At 33.1% G+C, this 26,930-nt stretch overlaps 2 protein-coding genes across 2 annotated transcripts in view; one reads left to right on the top strand and one right to left on the bottom strand.

Annotated features, from left to right (window-relative positions):
• Positions 1-46: 46 nt before the first annotated feature.
• On the bottom strand, positions 47-16,800 carry LOC131844620 (uncharacterized). The gene is made up of 10 exons (XM_059193561.1): positions 15,529-16,800; positions 12,389-12,599; positions 11,199-11,355; positions 10,715-10,875; positions 9,840-10,006; positions 8,987-9,124; positions 8,199-8,363; positions 7,226-7,451; positions 6,296-6,452; positions 47-5,616 (listed from the first exon to the last, which is right to left on the bottom strand). Exons 1-10 carry the CDS (start codon positions 16,351-16,353, stop codon positions 3,747-3,749), a joined length of 4,077 nt encoding a protein of 1,358 aa, XP_059049544.1. The 5' UTR covers positions 16,354-16,800; the 3' UTR covers positions 47-3,746.
• Positions 16,801-17,183: 383 nt separating this feature from the next.
• The window catches only part of LOC131844466 (uncharacterized), a 71,163-nt gene continuing 61,416 nt past the window's right edge, over positions 17,184-26,930 (top strand). The window contains exons 1-2 of the mRNA XM_059193371.1: positions 17,184-17,442; positions 19,268-19,612. Coding sequence (XP_059049354.1) covers positions 19,542-19,612 — 71 coding nt within the window. The 5' untranslated portion in view covers positions 17,184-17,442; positions 19,268-19,541. The remainder of the gene's footprint in view (positions 17,443-19,267; positions 19,613-26,930) is intronic.

Genomic DNA, 26,930 nt, shown 5'->3' on the forward strand with positions numbered 1-26,930 from the left:
AATAAATATTAACATCAAATATTACGGGTAATGTGCGTTTCAACAAAAGAATTTTAATAAATAGAGTACAATTCTATTCAAAATGTAAATGTACAACCACATCGATATTTTATTGGTTAGATTATAAAAATTGGACCACACGTGAGAAGTCCATGCAGTAGTGTAACAATATTACAAACAAAAATCTCTACATAACAGAACTTACAGATATTAGTCAACTTTATTTTATACATACTATGGTACACGATTATTTTAACATAATATTTGTCTAATATTATAGGTATTTTATACATTCTATGTATAGTAGATAATATTCTTCACTTTGTAATAAGTTAATAAAACTATAAAATATTCTCTTCAGTTAAACATTAGGCATTATATAAGGCTAATGCAGTTATTGGAAACAATTATTTGGTGGCTTTCTCTGGACTCATCAAATACAACGTGAAGTATATATGTAACATAATACAAAGCATTTTGTACTTCGCTATTATAATTTGAAATACGTGCATATACATAGTTAACATGAGTTCAAGCATTTATGTAATATAAATGTGAGTACAATTGTTCTAAATTTCATACTAGTCAGTATGTAAGATTGGACTATGGAAACAAGGCACAATATAGCACTGCAAGAGAATCAAAAACAGCAACGAACTATAAACCCCATACATACCTACCCACCGGGTTGTACTTTTATAGAAAAGGCTCTTAAGTGGGACGTTAATGACATATAGTGATAATTTCAAAACTAGTTTTCAAATAACTGCCAAAATACTTACTAACTTCAAAATATAAGCGGATTCTTTATTACACAAATCTATTACAAAGAGCAGTGAAAACAAATTAAAACAGTGTTTCTGAATTAATTTATATTTGAAGCTTTCATGTAGTAAACTAATATTAGTCGAAGGATAATATTTTAGTACATTCCTTTCGACTATTTTTTAAAACAATTTTTATATCTTATTATTTGGGGCTATATTCAATAAGTATATGATAATTATTATGAGAATGGTAGAAATTATTCAAAAAGTATAGCAGTAGATTTTCTTTTACAGATTGTATAATCTATTTGTGATTAGAAGACGAAACACTCGAGTATTCTCAATAACACCACTAATTTTGCTACCAAGGTATTCTGTAACACCTTAAAACAACACATGAATTACCCAGGAAATGCGGTTATATACAAACATACGTTAAAAAAAACTATTTTAAAATAAATAATAATACTTTTAAATGAATTAATAAAATATTAAATGATATTATAACACTTGAACTCATGATTTCCAGAGGAGAATAATTACAAATTATAAATTCAAGATGAAAGTCTCAATCAATCCAACAAAATAAATATGACAATCTGTACACATATAAAATAAGTTCCTAATTAATATTTGTGATAGAATAAAGCAACAAGTCACACCCCATGCCACCGTTATATATATATTTTGATAGTGATCTCCTAAATTTCAAGTTTGTTACATCAATATATTTTTAATACATATTATTGAGTTAAAACTATTTTAGTTCGTAATTGTGTACATAGATATTAATTTTAAGAGGTCACTCTAATAAAACTAAATCTTGAAGTGGAACGTCGATAAATAATACTTTAAAATGGGGTTGAATCGTGACTTAATTCTATATGACTGAAAGCTATCAGTTGTGTATAAAATACATTTTCATATAAAGTGGATTGTGTTTTATTATGTATGTGATGTATTTATGTATAAAAAGGAGCTATTGCCTCATGGTTTAGATTATTATGCTAACCGGCATCTTAATATATTACCGTTATTATGGAATGATTTATCGACATAACTTGTTCCACATAGAAATAAATAACAATTTGTTGATTTATTACCTTTTGAGAAAAGTTATGCTAAATCCAGATCTTACTAAAACGCATTCCCAAGCACTTTTATAAACATATTTCCTGCTATGGCCATCAGATTATGTCATTTATAAATCAATACCATAAAATTAATAAATTAAAGATCTCAAAAGTAGACGAAAACGTTTTAAAATAAAATCAGGTAATACAAAAGCTGCCGCAAAATATGATAATGATACATCTAATCATAGGCGCTATAGTAAAGCAATATCAATATTGATTCATATGTCATTTGATTCATTTAAGTTTAACTTCAAAAAAGTACTTACTATATTAACTTATTGTTGAATGTTATTTTGTAATAACGTGTAGTATATAATATTATTAATGAACTACTATCTAATCAAAACCAAATAAGATATTAAGAAAAAATATCTATTACCTAAACATAGGCAACAAAATACCTCTCTATAATACATAAATTTAATTATAAAGTGTGCATTTGGTAGAACAGGGTTTTATTAAGAACATTAACTTCGACTTGACTGTCTTTTGTCGTTAGTATTTATATAGCAAGGGCTACTACTCGAATGAAAATTATGAGTTTGAAAATGAAAGAATATTAAAGAGATCAGTAATATTAGCATATCAAATGTACTATATATGGTTTATATGCGCAATTATCGGTGCATCCCTAGTGACGTCTTACGTTGAAGGGGATGGAGGTTGTCGACAAAATGTGACATTGTCAGACAAGTGTTAGCATGGTCCTAAATTCTGTGCTGTCAGATTACAAAACCTCATTAATTACAATTTGACCTATAACAAAAAAACTTCATCTGTACAAACATGATTTAAATTGTTTTGTTTGTTGTTTTAATTCATTACTTCATGTAATGAAAAAATATGTGATGTCACATTAGGCAGTGAATACACACTCACAAATGTGTGCCATTTGTGACTTTATTGATGCCTTCTTACGGTAAATGCCCAGTAACTGTTGCCTACAACATTTTTAAGCGTAAATTATACAATTTATAAATAGCGAGCTTTCGTAATCTCTTTAATGTTAATATTAAATCTAACAGTTATTATTTGCTCCCTTATACATATAAAATATGACGTATTTTTTATAACTGTACGATTTGATTTTGATGTATAATTTTATTATGACTAATGATAGAATTCATGATTTGCAAATTAAAACCACAAAGTTGCCCTGTTTTGAGGCAAAACAGCAACAAAATAACACTCAACAATTTGCTAACTTCATAGTTAACAATCTATAGTGCATCTAACAAACAATATGCAAACATCTCACACATTTGCACTTCATAATCTGAAAACCACTGTAATACAAAGTTGAAAATGTATAAAAAGGAATGTTTATTTACTGCACGTTATAACAAAGATTTAGAAAGTATAATATTGTTTATGAACACAAAAACAGTAAAGATATATTATAATACAATTAAGTATAAATATTGCATGTTAAAAGTCAATATTAACAAATAAAAATGGAATAAATATTCATTTTGGCCTCAGTTTATGTAAACAGATTTTGGCATTCAAATAAAGACTCACTCTAATTTCTAACTCATGAGTATAATTCAACAATATCTAACTTCATCGATGAATTCACTAGTGTCTAATATAATTTGCTCTTATCTTCTGTAGACTACACTGCAAAATAAATTTAATGCATTTCTAGCTTTATTACTCTTAAACCTAACTAGACAATCTTATTTACAATCTCTACAACATAATTGTTCAATTTGTATTAATTACAAGTTCACCCTAATCCCCTACTATAGGGACAAATTGTACGAAGTAGTATCAACGTCGGTCGTTCGCCGTAATATTGGAAGTCAGACCAGAGGCGTGACGGCGAATATGCACGGGGACGTCAGTCCACACGTGACGGCTCCGTATAATTATCGTCCAGGTAGCTCTGTAACACATGAGCCGGGTGACCCATGTGACCACTTAACGAGTCAAAATTAACGTTCTGATCCACATATGTATTGTGCACTTGGTGAGGTGGTTCCACACGGAATTGACCTAAAGTCCACGCGTCACTAATGTCTTCATTCGTTTTTCGCACTCCACTATCAAAAACTGGCATATTATTCCAAGACTGCGCTGGAGGAGTGTTGAGCATACCGGGAATGTTGTCAACGCGCGGTGGGATTGGAGGTTCAACTGTATAAGACGACGACGTCCCCCATACCATTGACTCTATACTAGAAGTAGGATTGGTCAGATTAAATCTGTCCATACCCCATGAATTGGTAACTTCGGGCGCCGCAACATTATTATGCATAATTTCTGGCACTTTTGCAACTGATCGATTGTACATATCCTGTGTCCTCCCACTCACGACAGGTCTACATGTTGGACCGGTGTCTGGGCTTGGCAAATGACATTCTGGACGCTTCATAGGACTATAACTACCGACGCCCGGGCTCTTTTTATTAATATAAGCCACATTTTCAACACTAGGTCTGGGTGAATAAGGACTGTGATGAAGCCGATCCTGCCTTGACATTGGACTATATTGACCGGGAGTTTTATTAGGGGTGTTTCTAATATCACTTTTGACATTGAGCCCAGGGTCAGGGCTAGTATGAGTCGAAGGATGAGGAGAAAATGGTGCATGATGTTTTGGCATAGGACTGTAATTACCAGTGTTCCATGCACCAGATTTTTGTAGGTCCGTTTTGACTATTTGACTTGTATCAGGGCTTGGTTGCGCAGAGTAAGGACTAGGTTGTGAAGAATATGGACTAGGTTGAGTAGAGTAAGGGCTGGGCTGAGTAGAATATGGACTAGGTTGAGCAGGACTTGGTTGAGCAGAATAAGGACTTCTCTGAGAGGCAAATTGATTTTCCTGTCTAGGCATAGGACTTCCATAATTCCAATTGTTAGGATTTTTTATGTCTTGTTTAAGACCAACAGTTTCTGGGCTAGGTTTATTTTCAAGTGAAGTTGTAGGGCTACACTGTTCTACTATTTTGCCTTGTCTTATTTTACCATGACTCTCTAATCTATTTAAGGGGCTGGCTTCTGACTTATTAGTGGATGTACTTTTGAACTGACCTAAATTCCAAGAATTATTGCTTTTTAATGATTCGTTTTGTACTTCAGGACTATTCTGTACTTGGCTATCTGGTTTTGAGGCAGGACTAAAGTAAGGGCTTCCCAGATCTGCTTTAAGTGGTTCTGATCTAGGGGTGGATGAAGAATCAGGTTTAGATTGAGCCATGGGACTAAGTAATTTTGGGGTAGAATCACCAGGAGAATGTTTAGACATAGCTGAAGTTATCGTGTCTATTCCTTCCTTGCTTGCTAATAAATCAGACGCTTTACTATCTGGTGATGATTTAGTAGTTTCCTGTGCTGTTCCTTGTTTGGAATATGAATCTGGCATATTTTTTGGTTCCTGAAACACAGGAGAAGTTCCTTGCAACTTTGTCTCTTCTTTATCATCATAACTATGAGACTTGTTGCGTTCAGTGTCTGACCCTGAGTCAGCTTCGGTCTTCTTTGCGTCTTTCTTTTTTACTTCCTTCTCAGCATTGTTATCTTTGGTTTTCGCCTTTTCCGGATCTAAACTGTCCTTAAGATCTTGTAATTCTTTACCTGTAAATAGTCTCTTCATTCCTCTCGGTAGAGCACGACATGAACTAAGATTGATTGATTCTACAAGGCGACATCTAAGAAGCACTTTCTTTACTGCATCCCAAGATACCGATGACCCACAAAGATTCAATGTTCTGTAATAAAGCAACAATAAATACTAAAATGATATTTGAAATTTATATAAGACACACTAGTTTTCAGTTTCTAACTTTTTATGTTATTGGAATGGCAAACAATATACATTATTTAAATTAAAAATAACTATGGCAAACAATATGATGCCCCAATTGGTGGATAGCGGCAATCGTAGCTATAGGCTACAATTGCATATACATGAAGATTAGAAATAAATAATGTGATACTAATGTAATAATGTGTTGATACCCATAGTGTATCATGTACCATTCATGTGTTGACATTCTGGAGCATTAATATGAATAGCTAATCTCTAATGAATATCATCAATCATTCAACCAAAGCAAAGACAAACCGTTACACTACAGACGCCATTAGAGATGTTGAAGATGTCGTTCTGCCTGAGCTACTGCTATCCGCTGGTTGTACAATCACTTACAGCTACACTTTAACTAACTATTGGGGTTGGAAGGCTGAGGAATGGCCCTCAGATTTTTGGATACAAACCAATTTATTAAATTAAATTAATTAGTCTTTGAGAATTAGCACGACGTAAGTGTTTTAGTGATGGCTTTGGTCAGTGTGTGTTATTTGTGACTGTCACTACTTTCGATCTAGGTAGTCAATTAATATGATATTCCGGTAGTAAGCAAAGTGACGGTGAATCTATTTATTTACCTCAGTTTACTGTCAGGTGAATCTGCAAGAGCTGAAACTGCGGCGTCGAGGACCTGCGTCGCAGATGCCCAGGATAGATCTAGTTCTATCAAACTGTGGGACCACTTTTCGCAGATCAGCTCTAAGCAAGCATTGTTCTGACGGGTGACGTTGCAACCTAGAGATTTAAGCATTAAGTTAGGATTCACATATACAACACATATATATATAAATAACATAGTTTTTGTGATTTCAAAGATAACAAATTATTAATGTACGTTAAGATTATATATTTAAAAAAATGAGCTATGATTCAAATTATACTATTGTTTACTTTTACTTTATTATTAAAATGCAACAGACCTTGAAGATGGGGCACTAAAGAACTGTCGAGCGTTTATGTCAAAACTATTGAACCGATTTAAATGATATTTATATAGATACATAAATATATAATATATAGATAGTCTAGACCCTTAAAAAAAGGACGTAGGCTACTTTTTAAGGCGAAAAAATAATTTAAGGCGACAATACTTTCAAACCCCTACAACCCGTAGGGGTTTGAAAGTGTTGTCATTTGGAAAGATTTAAGCTTGAAATTTATTTCTTAGCATTTTGATGTTAATATAAATAAATTTTACATATTTGTCATATTTATACATATCAATAATAGTTGGTGGTCCCAGGCAAAGTCTATTTTTAACAACAATGTTGATTGGTGTAACACTAACCAACATCGTTGTTAAAAAATGTAGTAAAAAAATTAAAATAATAGCAGAACATATATTCTACTGTACCAGAAACAATAATTTAAGAAAATACACTTAAAAATTTATACAAATACATTTAAGAAAACGCATCCATGGGTAGGTAAAGCAGTATGTCATATACCAACTGTGACGGTCGTCTGGGACTGCGTGTGCGTGGCCGCGAGTGTCATTGTCGGATTACCTCCAAGGAAGAGATGCTGCAGGTCCCAGGCGGGCACGCGCACGAGTGCGGAGTCTGAGAGGCGCTGCAGGCCGCGCAGGTCGAGCAGCCGCAGCCTGGTGGCGCCGCGCACCAGGCGGCCCAGCGCCTCGTCCCCGAACCGGTACTCGCCCACGCCCACGCGCTCCGTCGACGCAGACCCCGCGATCGACAGCTCCTCCAGCTGCGACCACCCGCCCGCCTCCATCTGACGACACGGACACGCCGGGGGGAAAAGGGGATTGTTAATATTGTGGACTGATGATCTCATTGCTAGCAATATACCACGTCAGGTTGACCTCCATTCGGTTCCCCCTGGAAACCATCGTGATAAATTCTTGGTGAATTTGTCACGATGGGATAACTGACCTGACCTCATATTCATCTTATCATCTTCCACTGGTGTCCCTCCAGTGTAAACCGTTAGCGCAGGCGGGTGCACCGTTCAATTATCATCCATAAAAAAAAGACACGGACACGCCGCACACATTATGACTTATGACTAATAGGTGTTGTTGTATGTATCATTATTATGTATATTTATGTGTATACAGTATGGTTACAAAATCATGATTCTGTTATAGCCTTCGAAGAATACAGCGTTTTAGAAAATTATTTTATATGACTTCCCTACAATATGACATGCAAGTGGAAGTTTTTAATCTGTTCTTTAGCATACTTTAATTGAATGTTCATCTGATGACTGCTCATGTATCTCAGTATTGATATAGGTATATAGTTCCTAGGTTTAAATTAGCAACCAAACAGTTACGCAAAATTCTTATTCCAATAAACATTACTAAGATAATAATAAGAACATTACATGATTCCCATAAAAAGCTTTACAAATTAAGTTTTACTTAAATTACATTTTCATTTCAATTGTCATGATTTAGTTGAGCAGTTTGTAAAACAATTTTAGAAAGTACTAATACTAATGGAATTAGGACATTACCTGTTGCGAAGTAGTAGCGGAAGCCAGTACAAGTTGTGAGTTGGCGGCTCTAAATACTCGTAATTTGGGACAACCTTTCTGCAGCGCTTCAAGCGGCACAGAGGCGGGGTGCGACGTGGCGAGTGTACCAGATATGTCCAGAACTTCGAGATTCAGACAATGGGACTGTAAATAAAAGAGATGTATTTTATAATACCAAATAGCAATTGGTGGAGTAGTAACAGTATATGTTTTTCATTTATTTCTTGTTTTCAACTTCCGGATTTTATTCAAATCAAATACCTTTACAACTTTTAGCCGCTTATGAACAAATACTTTTTATATTAATATATTTTCCCTACCGTCCAATTCAGTATCCTGATTCAATTCAGAAGGACTAGCAAGAAACTCAATCGATTTTTTTTTAAAGGAAGACAGTAGATTTACAATATATTTTTTATGTAGGTGTCAATATATAACGTTAAAAGAAAATTCCATACATACATACATATTGCCAAGCACGTTTGTCATTTGAGTACTAGGTTAGAGATATATATTATAGGCATTGCCCAATAAATATGATTTAACAGATGTTTTAAATTTATTTAATTCCAATATATCCTTTGGTAATATTGGTGTAGAGTTTGCGTATTTCTGTTCTATATTGTATAGGATGCATGTTATGCAGCGCTCCAAGTATGCCCGGGATCTTGCATTTATTTAATTTTAATTCTTTATATTTAAAGAACGCAACTTGGTTAATGCAACACTGTTAATTATAAAACTAAAAGAAACAATATTATTCATACCGCGACAGATGATAGTATCTGCGACAACGCCGTGAACTTGTTGTTTGCGAGATTTAAGTGCGTTAGACGTGATCCGAAATTCTCTGCTATTCGAGCCATAGAAGCTGCCGTTAGGCATGTACTTGAACTTGTCTCGGACTGTGGAAAATAAAATAGTTTTCTATTATTAAATAGTACAGGTAGAATTAGTCTAAAGTCGTCAGCCTAAGCACCTGTCTCACCCATTTAGCCGTAAAGAGATGTTTCAGTTGGCAGTGAAATCACAGAGTACGTAGGATTAACAGTTTAGTTCGGAATGGCAACACATGGAGGCTGCTATGGTACGGTTGCCACTTACCACCAGGTGAGCCGTCAGCTTGTTTGACATTTCAATTATACATAAAAATATATATTAACGTATATTTACGTAAACTTACTTTTTAAATGTTCCAAAATAGGTACAGATAATACATAAATTCATAAAAAGGCTGGTCCTGATTGACTAATAAATTGACGAAAATAGTAGAACAAAGAAAATAGTATAAATTCTAATTTCAATGTTTTTCTTTTCTATAAAGTTTAAGTATAATATACAAATATTTAATTAACAAATAATTGACATGCTCATATTGTAAATAATCTAGGTTCCCAATATTAACTTACAAATAATGGCTGTTTAATTATAAAAATATTTACATTTGCCTGTTGCATGGTAGCGATGACAAAATGGGAGAAACTAATAAAGAACTTAAAACCTCAAATTATGTACTACCTTAGGCAATAAATACTCATTTAATTTCACTTTCTCTCAATCTCAGATTCAAACAGTAAAAGATTGAGTATTAAATTTTAAATAAAAGTAAAATATATTAACCGTAAGCGAGAGATCAAGCCGTTGAAGCTTGGGTAGCCCTTGAATAAGCTCATAGAGCTGTTCGGGAGTGATGCGACTCCAACCAGCGACGCTCAACTCCACCAACTCCGGACAGTAGTCAGCCACACAAGCCAGCACCCATGATACATTGCACACTTTCCATTGAGCTGAAATATTAAAAATTACTATTTACTAACATATTCTTACTATTTGTACAAGCCAAACAATAATAACTTTATACATAAATATAATTAAACACCGGTGCGATTAGGGCGCATGTCAGAAGTGTAAAAGAAGATTCTCTTTAAAAGTAATTAATTATAATATTAATCTAAATAATAATAGAAATACATCTTATTTTCATACGACCGCTAGACCACCGTCTAGCGGTTTAACACAACGCTTATCTTCTATTTGTCGCGAGTTCGATTCCTAACACGATTCAAATATTCATATTCAGAAGTATCATTGTTATCTAGTTAAGTTTTATAAGTATATATATTTATATTTTCATTTAGGTATTTATATTAGTTGTCTAGTACCTATAATACAAAGACTGCTCAGCTTGAGACTATATGGTACTGTGTGAAATTTCCAGGGTCATTATTATAGTATTAATTAACCCTTATAGCTCCGTGGGTATTTATAATAAAACTTCTTAGACTTCTTTGTGCAGTCGTGTTATATGTTTTTGGCACGAGTGTATCATATCATTACTGTAGGCAGTAGACTATTGTTGCCTCCTGTTAAAATATGTCGAGTTTCTACACCATACATTTAAACCATAATAAGTCAGTATTTAAAAATTCGTTAAGAGCTAAGCTATATCACATTAATATTGCAAATTCGTAAATGTTATTAATAGCAGGACTTACCAATATTTAAACTTTGACATAATGATAGTCGATTCTCTAAAAGCCATACCAGTTTGTAGTCTGTTTTGCATTTCTCACTTGTATATTGTGCAAGATCTACATTCTTCCACAGTTGTGGCTTACAACTTACACTGTGCCATTTCTTACATACTCTTCCCAATCTAAAAAAAAAGTTTGAAATGTTTTCATTATTATTGTTAAGAATGAATACTATAGTAACTTTCTTACTGTTACGGATAAATTAAAAATTAGCGTGGATTTTTAATATACAAAATATACTATACATACTAAACAAAGGCAAGTAGCTAGATGTTTGTGATTCAATGGGATATGTATAGTTAAAAGCATTACTGAAATGTCGTAATGCATCCTATCCTGAAGCACCGTGCCACAATTTGCGAAGTATACCTTAATATAACTCACGCACATTAAAAATCTAAAAAGATATTCTGACAGAATACTATAATATCTATGATATTTTTACCTGATAACTGTTGGTAGAGTGCCCTGTGATGACACAACATAGTTAAATATCTTTTCCAGAATTTCCTCGGGAATCGTGTGTGCCCATGGACTTTGGGGACCAGATTCCTTACTCACAGCATCACTAACTCTATTTCTTTCAGTCTTTTCACTTTTATCTGAAAATAAATAGAATTTATTTATTTTAAAAAATATTCAAGATATTTACAGTTATTTTTCACAATTGTTGTCATATCTAAGACAACGATATATGTATAGCTCCTAATGAAAACTATTAAAAATTTTAAAATAATGGTATCATGGTAATTAATTGTCGAACTGACTGACTTTAATTACATTTTGAATACTGAATGACTAATTTTAATTACATTTTGAGCTGCCGAAATAAAAAATTTATTATAATAAAGATATTTATTAATTTAAAAAAATATAGCAGTAATAATAAGTTTAATAGTGTTTTAAAAAGGGAAGTTTTATTTATTTACACACTAGTTCATCTATCACATTATCTATTATAGTTACACCCGTGGTAAAGTCTGTAAATATTAATAATTGTAAAAATAATATTTATACTTATACACAAGTACAGTAATATGCAAGTACACATACTTTCAAAGGCTTGAGATATTCTAAAAACAATACAATAAATGGGTGAGGACGTGTGTAATTAATGCCGCCTGCCTGTATAATGCTACTGAAGCGGCATCTAAGAAGTGATGGTAGGTATAGTCAAGATTAGTGCTGTGTTTTTCAAAACTTACTCAACACAAGACTTTTTATAAGTTAAGTCCAGGCAAGCAGTGTCAATGATATGCATAGTGAATTGAGATTTATTTTATGCAATTGGAATGGCAAACGAGCTAACGACCTACCTGATGGTAAGTGGAAACCTTGGCTATATACTTGAATAGTACCGAAACATTACTTACAAAGCAAGACTACCTTTTCTTATTATAGTGTCGGACTAATAAATAATTGTCTATTTCTTTGTACATAAGTTTTAAAAACAAAGATGTGCGTAACAACACGCGTCTCCCTGTGCAAATTTATTACAGCTGTTTCAATTAGGCTTCATTTTTAATAATGATTAAAAGGCTACTATTAATTATTATTTTGAAACAAGAGTCTTAATGAGGTGGTGAATTAGTGATTGTCAAATTATTCTTTATAAGATAAGAAATATATACATACCCTTACTTTTACTTGAGTTACTTTTACGAGCTTTTGGAGTTTTAGGTCTTGTTGCCCGAGGTTTAGGTGCAGCGACGCTCATGGTAGCCATATTGTCACCACGGGGGTCATACTCTTCACCGGAACTCTCGCTAACCAACGGTGAGGCAGCTCGCTTCTTCTTAGACTTCCTTTGACCAAGGTCAGCTATCGACGTTGGTGTAGGTGTTACCTAGAAGTATAATCAATAAAACATCATCTATAATCCAAGATTCAGGGCTGCATTCAGCCTCGTAGCAAGAGTACCAAATGCAGTAGGATCCTGCGCATTCGATAATTTGTCTTGTAAATCATAACTGACATGACATTAACTTACTTTTATAAATAAACATAAATTGCTGTCTAATAAACTCTAAATGACTATTATTTTGAGACATATTACTGCTTTGCTGGCTTAAAGGTATTTTGTTAAAACAAAACTTATCAAGCTATTATGATAATTTTATAGAAATTCAATGTAGGAGAAACAAGTTCATTACTTCAAATTAATTACTATTTCAGTGGTGTTTACAGTAATTAGAAATAAGACAGTCTGTGAAGATTATCACAAATTATATGTCAAATTGGGTCCAAAATCATTTTTAAGAGACTCCTTTTTAAGATATTTACTTCATTTCTATCTCATAATTTAAAGTCACTCCTACTACAATTTTATCCACTTTATTGCTAATGTGTAACTTTGGAAGTTGACTTGAAAGAAAATGTATACAGTGGACCCCCTGTTATCCGAAAAACGTTTTGCAAGGCAGTGTCGTACGATTGAATTTGTCGGATTATAGATGGGGCCTAAGGGGTCCCCTATAGTCCGAATTTTTTTACTCTTTGGTACTCTTATACCTTGTAATCTGACAAATTACAGATCAGACAGTGATACGATTCTATGTTATATATGTATGTATGTATATGCACTCTGAAGTACAAATCTTACTTCATTATGTATGTCTACCTACTAAAAGATTCGATACGATTTAGGGGTCTAAAATATCACATTTTTCTTTAATTGTCAGTGTTTTGTGCTTTCCCTTCTGAGCTGATACGTAATACACAATGAATAACAGTAAATAGTGAAGACACTGCACCACTATCTTCATCACATGTTCTCAAATTCAAACTAAGCAATCATAATCAAAACTATACCCTACGCGTCAAATACAACAGTGGTGATGCATACAAGACAAAGTTCAAACTTGTTCAATCATGTAGGTATTAGCGAAGATTGTCAAAAAAATATTCAAAAATAAGTAATAAATAATAGACCATGTCGGATTACAAAGGGGACTGGATTACCGTGGGTCCAATGTAATAGCAAATAGATATTTAGCATATACGCAGAATAATATGAAATTGCAATACTAGTCTTGCTATATTCTGAAATATATAAACCAAGTTGGTAAATGATGGTTTACAAATTTATCAATTGACAAGAATAATTGGATTGGATTGGCCTATATATACCATTACTTTTAAATTTCACTAGTACCAATGAAGGACTTTCTCAAATCAGCACTAATCTCTTTCAATTTTTACTACATAATAGTTAAAATCAGATTGTAGAATATTAAGTATAAAATAAAGTAGGCTAAATAAAAACAATGTAAGTGTATCATTAATCAAAATCACAATGAATGAGCAATACTGATAGGATACAATTCTTATTAGGTGTATCTTATTTCCTCTGGAATTCTTTTATGATACCAATATTTTAAAAATATATATAAATAAAAGAAATTGATAGAAAACAGTGGAATTTTCTTATCATATTTTTTAGTGTTAGCCAAAAAAAAAAATTGTCTATATTCTAGGTAGTTTCAGTATCTATGGGCTTTAAGATGCCAAAAACATGACTATACTATTTCTAGATAGAAGTTACCTTTATCACCTTGTTTATAAGTAAATAAAGAGATGAACTCACATGTAAGAGAGGAGTTGCACGTAAAAAAAGATATGACCTACAATACAAAGCAAAAAATCTATAGAAACATAGAATAAAGGTTACTTTATCTTTACATTGAAGCATAAATATATAATTTCTTTCCCTGGCCCAGAAGCTGAGTATAACCATGAATAACAATAACATACAAGTTGAAAAGTGAAAGGTAGAAGGCGCCACTTTTTAACTTAGAAAAAATGTTCACCATATTTGTTTATTATATAGTTAATCTTGAATTGAAATTGTATCAATACAATATTATCTCAACTAAAATCAAATTAATAAAATTATTATATAACTTTATTAATATTATAAACATTTGTGAGTAGGGTGGATGTTTGTTATTCTTTCATACAAATATTACTGTGCAGATTTTGATAAAACTTTACAGTAATTCAGCTTATACATCAGAATAACATATAGGCAACAAATTTCAAGTGGGTGAAACCACTGGCACAGCTAACAGAATAATAAAGAAAATCCAAATCATAAATAAAATGGATTTATCATAAGGCTTCATCTCAAAATATAATTAAAAATGTGAAAGTGTTCTTATACAAACTATTAATATATGTTTTAATGTAACAGTAACCCATACTAATTAAATGTATTTATAACTTTTTATATGCTATTTTAATTTTCGGAATTACTGTTCCAAAGTAAACTTTATTAGCAGGGAAGTCTCAATATCTATCATCAAGTCTGCCTTTTCTATGCTTTCGGTCAATATAGTACTATAGTCAACAAATAAATAAATATTAGCCAATTTATCAAAGAAGACTGATCATAATTGTAGTAACATTAATGATAACTTAATTAGAAGGAATTAATACATTTTTAAGTAAAGGCAAGGAAAATTTTCCAGGCATAAAGTTGGCCTAAGTTTAATTAAACAAAATCACTGGTAGAAACAGTCCTATGTTATAGAATAATTACAAATAAATACCATTATAATAAAATGATTGTTCATTCCCTCTGTCTTTTTTGCTGTTCATAGTATGTTATATTCACAACCTAAGCTGATATACAATATTTATTTTATAGAAAACTGGATTCTAAAACATACTGATAATAAAATATACAAAAACACCTATATGATAAAACCCTAATACTAGTAGTACTTTCTAAATGTAAAAACTAGAATAATATAAAACAAGGTATATGTACTTACACTTTCTTTAAGGGTGGTTCTTTTAATTTTAATCTTTATATTATTAGTGTTCATGTCCACGATCTGACTCCGATATGTTGGTGCACACTCAGACTTCTTTTTCTTTTTGCTATGAGAACTAGAAATACCCAACATGGAACGCGGTTTACCACTACAAGGAATTACACTGTGAGTCCTACGCTCTTTTGAAGAGTTCTTTTTACTCTTTTTTGTTGATAATTGACTAAATTCATGACTGTAAGGTTTGCCACTCTGTCGTGGCACATTTATTAATGGTAACTTCACACTGCACTTGAGCACTTCATCATCAGAACTATCATTATCTTCCGATGGTTCTTCTTGTTCCGACTGTTCATCCTCATTTTGACATTCACTACTACTCACTAAATTTAAGTTCTTGCCACCTTTTATGCGAGTGTGCATTTTAATATTCGGTGGAGATATCCTAACACTTGAATTGCGAGGTGAACTTCTTCTCCGTTTAGTTTCTGGAGAAAGATATCCATTTGCAATGGTACGCTCAGAATGCCGTCTAGAGTGTTGTTTATGCTTTCTATGTCGAGGCTTAACAGTAGGCATTGCACCATTAACTACCTGCTGTTTTTGATTGGCGATGTCGTCGATACTCTGCTCGAAGTCAGTTTCGAGCTTAACGTAGGATACGTCTACTATGTCTTCCTGCGTCATGATCGCATCAGGGACGACAGGCGTCAGCTTAGGTAGGCGCACATCGGGGAACAGGTCCTTGCGGACGGTGAGCCTCATCGCTGGCTCCGAGTTTGCGGCCTCGTAACTGCCGTTTACGGGACTCGAACGACCCGACATGCCGCCCGCCTCCCGCCGCCCTCGCGTTCGTCTTCTACAAACCGCTCACCTGTCCGCGAGGTAAACAATCGGTTTGACACATCACATTTTCACTTTTGTGACCAAGCGATTCACTGATTGTTATGCGACGGTAGCATTATGTTCATGATTGCAAATAATCAATGCACTAAACATTATAATATCTTCACTTTATACCTCTTGTGACAGTCCAAAGCATCTTTTTTCTTCACGTATTCGCATTTTAGGTCATCCATGTTCATGTAACGTTGTGATTGCGAAAAACAAAGTACGGATCATTTTCGCGGACACTTACACTTGTATCTTTGGTAACTACTGATAACATGTACAATCTTTGAAAGTATAGACATAATACACACTGAATCTTAATTATTTTCGTCGACAGCGAGTTGATGAAAACTGTTGACCTTGTTTAGAAGCTTATTATGTTTCAAATTTTAATCAACAGATGCAGACATTGTCACAAAAAAACTTGCTCAATGTATACGGTCTAACTTCGTAAAGAGGTTCGATGGGCATATTAAAAAAAATATATGATACATTATTTAGGAGAGGATTTTTTAAAATTTTGTTGATTCATACACACCGCAAAGTATATCAATTTCTAATCAGGAATACATATTTAAACTTCGGTTTATTATAGAATAATAATATTCAAAATACTAATATACGCCATTACAAGCATAACTACAAGAGCAAGTCCAGAAGTTTTTCTAATGTAATCAGTATTGTTTTGTATTTTCCAAAGATGTCGCTAGTAGTTTGATTTACAGAAATTCAATAGCCAAAGAAATAGTACATTTTGCTTTGTTTCTCTTTCTCTCACTTCTCTTGAAACGAGCTTCCCTCCTTGTTACATGAAACAAATCCTGAGAAACCAAGAAAAGCACTTGTCAAAATGACATATTTTTTAAATTCTTAATTACCTACATACAAACATTAATGTTTGTGCATTTAATGAACATGGTGAAGTGTGTGCCGTTTGTGACGTACTTAATGAATGTATTGTGTGACGTTCATGGTAGTGATAATGATAACCTGCACGGTCTTGCTGTAGCCGAGTACAAAGCGGTGAGTCATATTTATATTTATTACATATTATTGATGATCTCATAACGCAGTAGTAGGTGCTTCGCTACTACCTGGTACCTAAATAATGTTTGATTATCATTATAAAGCGGGTTGATACTACTTGATTAAAATAAGGACTTCTATAGAAAATTATATTTTCTTTGTCAGGTGTATGGGTTTTGTTCAACTTTAGCTTTAAAATCAATCCATAACAACGTGGGTAGATCCGTAGATTATTAAAAATCAATGGTGGCGAGCAAATTAATATAATCCGAGATTGCTACCATGATTTTGATAGCATATTCTGGGTAGCGAACGAGATGTAGTAGGTAGGTAGCCCCATTTACGATGGCGTTTGTAATGCTACAACATTACAAACTGAAAGCCTAATAATTTCAGGAGTTTCTGAAGTCTGATGCCCGTTACTTTGCCTTTATTTTTCCACTTTAGCATTGTAGGTTGTGTTTGTTTCTTTTTTTTACATTATTCCCCAAAACCGGCTCTTCAGTCAGTCACGGAAATCGGTGCCGTCGATTTGCTAGACCAAAAGGCACTACGGTTTTAAATTAGTTAAGCAGCTCATTTTTAGGAGAAATGTGATAAAAGCGATGTGAAGTATGAGCCCTGAATACGATTGTACAGTATACTTACCTATATGAATGACACTGGCGAAGTGCGAATCGGGACCGAGTTGTACAACAACACAAACAATGTACTTAAACAGGTTTTCATATTCATGTAAGAAAATAATATTGAATAGGTAGGTAGGTATATTTAAATACATTGATTCAAACATTTTACTGATACTCTTTTATAGGGTTAATTAAACACAGGCGTCACTTGATGACCCAATATCCGTCGTGCTTTTATGCTATATTCAAAATTTTTTTATGGATGATAATGGATTAATGCCCTCGCTGCGATAACGGTTTACACTGGCGGGCACCTGGAAGATGATAAAGAAAGAGAATGAAGTCAGTTCCGTTAGCCCATCCCAAATGGCAATTTACCACGATAGTTTCTAGAGAGAGCCGCCTGATATGGTATATTGCTAGCATTGGAGTTATTAGTCCACATTACTAATAATCCCCTTTCCCTCTATAGCCAACGGTTATATCTTATTATCAGGTGTGTTGATATTTACAAAAAAAAACTATTCTCAAATAAGTAGTAAGATACTACTTTTTTTCTAAATTGGACTGAATTTTTTTTTAATTAGTAATTTTATGTATCTGCTGCAATAAAGTGTATAACATAAAATATATGTCTTTTGTATTCGCTATATTATTCAGATTTTATTGATTGATAGATTTGAACAAATATGTATAGAATCAGTTTGTTTAAACTATACATTACTACACATACTACATACATTTTAAATCGATAAGTAGTAGCCGCATTAGAAGTTTCTGCAATATGGCGTTGAGACCGCCCGACGAGCTGATGGAAGTCGCAGCTTAAGATCTATTTTAGATACAGAAATAATTTAATTATCCATTAAAGAAACTGTTGGGTGTTATAATGAGCTACCATATTGAGTACCAGTTCCGTGAATAGCAGTTCCTCTGTCTCATTCAATTCAGCGATCAGCTAGCTTTTGTTAGCTGGGTTCAACTATAAAACATATGACTTGAGAATATTAACATATGAGACATATCGCGGGCGTCTGTGTTTCTGCTAATGTATGTATTTTATTTCGACGAAATAGAAAATGTTAACCATTTTCTATCAGGCAGCCCGTCATCTTTTTTGCTATTATAAAAATATGTAAAAAAATAACCGTCGAATTCTATTATGGGATTTATCGAATGTTTTCTTGTTTCAGATTCCTCTACCGAAGTGACTCTTATAGAATATCAGATAAAACATTTATCGTTATATCGTGGCTAGACTTGAAGCTGTTCGGTATAAAGAGTGTACGTTGTAATCGTATACACGTGGTGTCGTGTAACAACCACAAGAGATCAGGTGTCAGGACTGAGGCTGGAGCTCGACTAACGTGCGTGGTGATGTCATTGTGGTAGTGGCGGTGTGGTGGTGGTGACTCACGGGGTGAGGTGGCGACTCGCGAGTGATGCCCGTCGCGGTGATGCAGAGGCATGGTGGACGCGGCTGCGGAGCGCCGGGCCGATGCCGACGCGGTCTGCGACGCTACTTCCAGCCTCACGAAGTAAGTACATACACTAGAGCTAAACATCTATTTATGATTAGCTGTGTCCACGGTTTCACCCGAGAGAAATTCGTTATTCTTATATTTTTATAAGTCTCATTAAAATCCATTCATCCATCCAAACTTAAACTTCTACGTTTATAATATTAATAAGTTAGATAGTTGCATCAGATGCAACTCCTGTGTAAGTGTTACGAAGTTTCTGAATACTTCGTTATTTATAATTAGCGATCTACTCCAAATTTACATTCAATTATCATAGGTATCTCTATTTTTATAATACAAATTACAGCCCATAGTACTCACTGTCAATATCTTTACACATACATTAAAGATTTATAGGTACATATATATGTTTGAAAATCAATTGAATTTTCTTTTTATTTTATTCAATTATAAACAAAACTAAATAGTACGTCAGTATTAAAATACTTAACATAACAAAAATAAATCAATTTCAATAATTTTAAGTATTTTGTCACTATCTTTCTAATTAACAGAAGCTGAAAAGGAAATTTTTCGTCTCTTTTCTCATGTATAACTTCTCTAAAATGTTAAAACATATAATTGTTGTCTCGTTTAAATAAAAATAACGATGCTGTAATATTAAAACTAACATTTGACACAGTACCTACCTCCAAATGTGACAGTGGGTTTAAAAATTGTGTAATCTAACTATGTATATGGTTAACGCCTGTACATTGTTTTATTGTATAGCTACGTAGTAGGTTAAGCCATATATAAGAGATTATAAGTATTTCTTTTTCAATTTTTGTATAGAAAATAAATATGTTGCAACAACACTAAATGAATGAATTAGTAAAATTAGATTAACTAAAGTTAGACACTGTCACAAAAAAATGTTCGGCCTTAATTAATAAAGATTTCGTAAGCTTTAGGTACGATTTTTTGTTTAACTAGTCATTAAGAATTATATATTTTTCGTAATAAGTGACAAAAAGAAATATATCTAAAATAGATAGATTTGTATCAAATTTCTTATTAGAAAAAAATCTCAAGGCAAGGCAAGAGTTCTCCACTCAGTTACTTATGTATAATTAAAGTATTATTTAAAGATAACTGTGATTGCGATAACCAAAAGTAGAAACAAAAAGTATATGTACTCTTTAGTACTTTGTAGACGGAGATTAATCGGTAGTACCGTAGAAAGAATATTAATTAATATTCATTGATCTCTAAGATCGTAATAAATGTCGTCTAAACTTGATCGATGACTTTTCCTTATTGACCTGTGATCATAATAGTAATATAGGTCAATTGGCAGATGTATTCAATACTATCAATGCCATCTGATATTACGACTCATATAGTTTCTCAGTTTATAACTTCACTAGCATAACTATATTTTTTTTTCAAGGATTATAATGGTATGGTGCACCCCCGCCTTCTCTAACGGTTTACACTGGTGGGGCACCAGTGGAGGATGATAAGATGAACATGAGGTCAGGTTAATTAGCCCATCGTGGTAAATTCAGCGTGATTTTATCACGCTGAATTTACCACGATTATGTTGAGGTCAACTTGACATGGTATATTGCTAGCAATGGGGTGATCGGTCCACATTATAAACAAATCTCTTCCCCCCAGCATAGCTATATTATTATTATACTATTAAGTAATTGTACGACAATATATTTTGAAGAATATCTCGGCCCTCGATTTTTACTGGTATAACTATTCTTTTTTGTAGTACGATTGGAATAAAAGAAATATTAAATTTTAATTATTTTTATTAATTAAAGCTCCACCGACAAAAGCGTAGCTCTTAAATTATGAATGAATGAATGAATTAGTGGTTGCACCACAATGCTTTAGTGGAAATCATACACAAATCGGTTAAGCCAGTTTTATTTGATTAGCACACATATACGCACGACAATATATATATAAAATCTAACAATGGTTGTTTTGAACTCTATTAAGGTGATACATTCTCGCAATAATTACATTTTCTCATATATCTTTTATGTACGGACATCGATTAGTTACAGTTTTATTATATGTGTATATATCCTTAACCCCGTATTTATATAATTAAGTCCTCCTACAAATTATTATTTTTAAGAGAATTTGTCACTTTCTATCAAATGAAGACCTGATAAGCTAACTGATCCGACTACATGCTCATTCTATTATTCTCCATTGGTGCGCCGCCAGCGTATAGTGTTAGTGAAGGCGGTTGCACCATTCCATTATCATACATAAAAAATGTCTAGGAAGAAAAGGACGAACCATATAATAACTAAAAACTATATATTTCATGTCTAAAATAAGTTTATACCTTTATACGCAGAGATATGTTTCTTTGCTTTTGCCACATTAAGAAATCTTCAAGATTGGTATTTAGTTCCTAGTTGGAGAATTTAAGGTGCGCAGGACAAACTCGCGTGTAGAAACTAGCAATGGAAAGCAGAATTGTTATTTGATTTACAGCGGCAGTTAGGTACGTCAGATATTTGTGGCGGAAATGTTAACATCAAATAAAACCATCGATGAGATCATCGGTCAGTATGATGCTGTTAATGCACGAGAAAAGAATACATATTGAAATAACTAAATTGCAGTAGTTTAAAACTATGTGTGTCTGATTGGAAGTTGCATATAACTTATTTAATCACCTTACTCACATAATTTTATCATGCAAGCTGGAACACAATACGTATTTATTGTGCTCGGCGGTGCATGGTTATACTTATGACGTAGACATATAGCTGTAACTATCTAGGTACTGAACTCTAAAGATGTACATACCATATATGTACATCTTTAGAGTTCAGTAAAACGAAGTAGATTAGGAGTAATTAATTAATTTAGTTATAATTTCGTTTAATGCTAGAAATACTGTATTAAAGAAGATTTAACCATAAACATTCTTGGTAAGATTCTAGATTCATTAAAAAATACAAGAAAAAACTAATAGTTTATGCATTACCAACAGGTAGTTGATTTCTTACTCAACCACACCTCCCAGTGAAGAATCAAAGAATGAATATGAAGTCAAATCCCAACCTATCATGTGAATCTACCAGAAATTAATATCTATGGTTTCTAGGACGACCGTTCACGTAACAGAAAATAAGTATTAATATTCCCCTCTCTAAACAATCTATGGTTGTTTATATCTATAAACTAAATAGTTTATAGTTACCCACGTAAATTTAAAAATTATAAAAATGAAATACAAGTGAAATAAGTACCTCAGTATAGATAAGGACTAGTGGATTGGCCTTACTGGTCCTTATCTATACTGAGGTCTCAATTTTACCAACAGCATGTCAGGTTGACTTAATGCGTGGTTACCATTAATTCATGGTGATTTTGCCACGACGGGCTCAATCATCTGACTTCGTATTCATCCTATCATTTTCACAGATGCACCGTAGATTACGTATAACGTGAGTATAGAGTGAAAATCACTATTTTATAGTTTAGAAAAAGGGTGTATAGTGCAATAGAAGTCTGAAAACATCGTGTAAGACTAAGAACCATCCAAAATACGGAAAGTGTGTAATCGCCCTTAGTGTGTAGAAATCAAAGTTCAATTAGACGTCTGCATATTTGTAATTAAACTAGTTTCAATTAATGTTAATTAATGTATGAATGTGTAACAAATAATTTTATAGTGACTAGTAATGAATTCTTCATATGTGTCGTATTTTGTACTTAAGAAATATAATTAAATATTTTGTTAATGTGATACAAATCATTTCTTTGTAGTTTCAAAGTTTGATCTTACGGTGGATTATTTTAGTCTGTAAGACACCACAAGTTCTGCCAATAATTTCTAAATACGATATAATGTCGTAGCAATTATTATCGGACACGTGCATTATATATTTGCCTATAAGTGTTTGAAGTGCGAATTGCTAATATATGCCTCTAATAATTTTATCAATGATTTTCTGTTTTACTGGCGGTGTCGCATACAATTCCTGTACGACAATTTGTTTGATTAGGTGTAAACTGAGCAGGGCACGCAATACCGAGTGTGTTTAACAAGAGCACCGATACGTCTCGTCACGGCTGTGTTATCAGAGACCGTGAACGACGATGTGTGCACTGTGCTACACCTACTGATTTACGTGTGTGCGTGCATAGTAGCGCTTCCAGGAATCGCGAGTAGATTTCTCAGAACCGATTGACTGTCGCGCGCGTTTTCAGCAATGAATGACTGACCGATATTAATACTATATACGCCGAACATAACGTACCTACGTACCTAAGAAAAGAAAGTTTTGCAACGCCCAGAATAAAACGTGAGCTAAGCCGCTGCTCCGAAATAAGGTCTCGATTATATACGACACGATAGTGTCTTGCTTTCAACATACTTTTTACAAACGTTTCTTTCTATCTATTAAAGATAAGACATATTTTATTTCAATATATTTATGGTCTTATCGTCAGGAAATTAATTGGATTGTAAATACCTATTTAAAACGTTTGGAGTTACCACTATTCTCATTTTTAACAGTATCAATCTACGATGAAGATTAACCTCCGAATTATTAGTATCAGTAAACCTGTAGTAAATATATTTAAAAGTATTAATCTGTTGATATATGAATGAAACTCTTTTCGTTTTCTTTGTTGGTTCTAAAAAACATATTTTTAACCGTATTTGTCTTTTTTGCATTGATACATCAGTCAAGGTATAATTTATGATAGTGATTATTTATTTTTCGCAGCTTGGCCTATAAAAATTATGGTTACGTATATTCTGTGTATTTTTTATGGAATTATAACGGCTAACAAGCAGACGGCCCACATGATAGTAAGCGATAACCGTTGCCTATGTCTATGAACAGCACTACGGACATCACGTTATCACGTCACACCCGTGTCACCACTCATTCGTTACACTTCCAGATGACTATGATGTCATGTCTCGTATCCTGTAATTTCACTGACTAATCGCCCCCTACAACCGCAACACAAACAAAAACTGCTTACAAAGCAAGCTGTTCGGAGGCTTAAATATGTTAACGAATGTTCCTGGTTGTGAATGTGTCGATCCTTTTACTATGTAGATTTCTATCTCGCTTATTTCGTCACGCTGAAATGTACATGTACATATATACCTACTCATGAATTATGACTTAGTTCACGATTGCGCCATTATAGATTTCAACTTAAATAGAAATGACTCAAACAGCGATCGAGTTAAAATTAGTAAAAAGTTCTACCAATTTTATATAATAACACCATCATAAATATCACGTGGTCATATGATAGTAGTAGCAGTAACCGTATGCATTGCCATTTAGGAGGACTATGATGTCATATCTTGTAAAAACCAAACTTACTTGGGAGCTAGAATTGGTAGACTCAGTGGTATTGTAGCGATTATATTAGATACTAGCTGTGCTCGCGGTTTCACATTCGTGAAATTTATAGCCTATATGTTATTCTGATGTGTTAGCTATATAATGGAAAGTTTTATCAAAATCCATTCAGTAGTTTTTGCGTGAAACTAACTAACATCCATCCATACTCACAAACTTTTACTGCGTTTATAATATTAAATAAAATAATAAGATATTAATATTAAATAAGATAATATTTTTTGTATATTAAGTATCGTTCTTATTTAAATATGCGTGTCATACAAGGAACTCCTGAATGTATTTCATTTTGTTAAATATAGTATTTCAGCTTGTTTCGTCTATATGAGTGCTGATCAATTTTTCAATATAAGAATCCTTTTTTTATAGGGTACATCATACAGTAGAAGAGTGTCACCAATATTAAAAAACATTAAAAAAAAATACGAGCTGAGTTTCTTGTCAGTTCTTCTCATATCGAAATCATTCCGAACTGACGGTAGATTTGACATATCATAAGAGTCTGTAATAGACCTACATGAATAAAGATATTTTGAATTTGAATTTGAATTCCACCGCTCTTGACAAAACTCATAGTTTTAAAATAAAGAAAATATCTACCTACTTATTTGACAAAAATCATTCAAGTTTTCACGTGATGACGTAACAAAATTAAAAAAAATACCATTTTGTTTTAGTTCTAGATCAAAAACTTATGTATTTGAGTTTCAATCTTTTATAATAATTTAAATTCAGTATGAATATGAATAATTTGTAGTTTTGTGCAATTTTGTAGTCGCATCTGCAATACATTTAGAGGATTTATACTGAAGTGTGGGAGATAATTGAACACAATTTGTCGCAACAAATGAGTTTGACCATTTTGAGTATAAATGATCTCAGACCTATGACTTTTGTCGTGTACTGTTAATCTGTTTGAATTCACTCTGTTACACCTTCCGCTAGCTGACTAAACTCCGTCGCCGAAGTTCTGAGCTTCGTCACCTTTTAACTGGAATTCGTATTTGACGTTGATGATGTACCTGCCGTTAGTATTCTCAGAGAGGAAATTGTAACGTGGCAAGTCAATTGGAATTGTTGGTTATGATTATATGACATTATTAAATTATCACAAACTCAAAGATCCGTTGTGGATATAGGAATCTCCGCTTATGTTTGGTATGAGAACAGTTAAGTGGTGAAATTTATAACTTTAATGTTAAAGTGTTGAGGTGTGTCTAGGATGATATAATGAGTATGGTATATATCAGGTAAGTCAGCCCTTTATGGCGAATTCACAGCATTTATCCAGTGGTTACAAAGGGTGACCCGTGGAGATCGCCTTGATCGGCCTTGCTAACAATGGGACCTCCGGTACACTTATTACTAACCATCCCTCCTCTCAATCTCTTTCCCATTTATATATATATTATGATATTGAGAATGCGCGTGAATTGGGTAGTTTATTGATGTGCTTATAATCAACTCATGACAAGACAATATAAGTTACGTCCTAGGATGAAGTTCTTAATAGAGTTAGCAGGAAGTTACATTGTTTATATTAATGTCTAATATATAATATAGTCGACTATATATTTGAACCATGTTATGGCGATCAATGTTACATCAATGACACTCTTATGTTACATGGCTCATATACTTATGAGAATTTAGGCATTAAACTTGATGCCTGCTTCTCCTATAATTTCGGTACTATAACAATAATAACATTTATTGTGCGGTGTACATGTGTTATTATACTTTAGCTGGGTATAATTACTATGTACATATAAAAGGAGGTCTTATCAATCTCTTAGAAACAACTGTAAGTCACTCAACAAATTAGAACACATTTCTCAAATAAACTAAAACTTGCATGGACATTAGTATGTATGTTCACTATTAGTACATACATTAATCATTTTAAAGTTGCCTTGTAGAGCTAGCTATAAACGAGTTTTATTTCATATTGGGCT

The sequence above is a fragment of the Achroia grisella genome, unplaced genomic scaffold, assembly GCF_030625045.1.
Source record: "Achroia grisella isolate CSIRO2021 unplaced genomic scaffold, CSIRO_AGI_Agris_v1 utg402, whole genome shotgun sequence".
In the NCBI taxonomy this organism is placed as follows: domain Eukaryota; kingdom Metazoa; phylum Arthropoda; class Insecta; order Lepidoptera; family Pyralidae; genus Achroia; species Achroia grisella.

What these genes read in the sequence shown, in the direction of transcription:
- LOC131844620 (XM_059193561.1), bottom strand. Translation starts at nt 16,353, where the DNA reads ATGTCGGGTCGTTCGAGTCCCGTAAACGGCAGTTACGAGGCCGCAAAC. An exon ending in AGATACTATCATCTGTCGCG is followed by an intron (nt 8,364 to 8,986) that starts GTATGAATAATA and finishes TTTTATTTACAG; the next exon opens with TCCCATTGTCTGAATCTCGA. An exon ending in TCACCTGACAGTAAACTGAG is followed by an intron (nt 5,617 to 6,295) that starts GTAAATAAATAG and finishes GCTTTATTACAG; the next exon opens with AACATTGAATCTTTGTGGGT.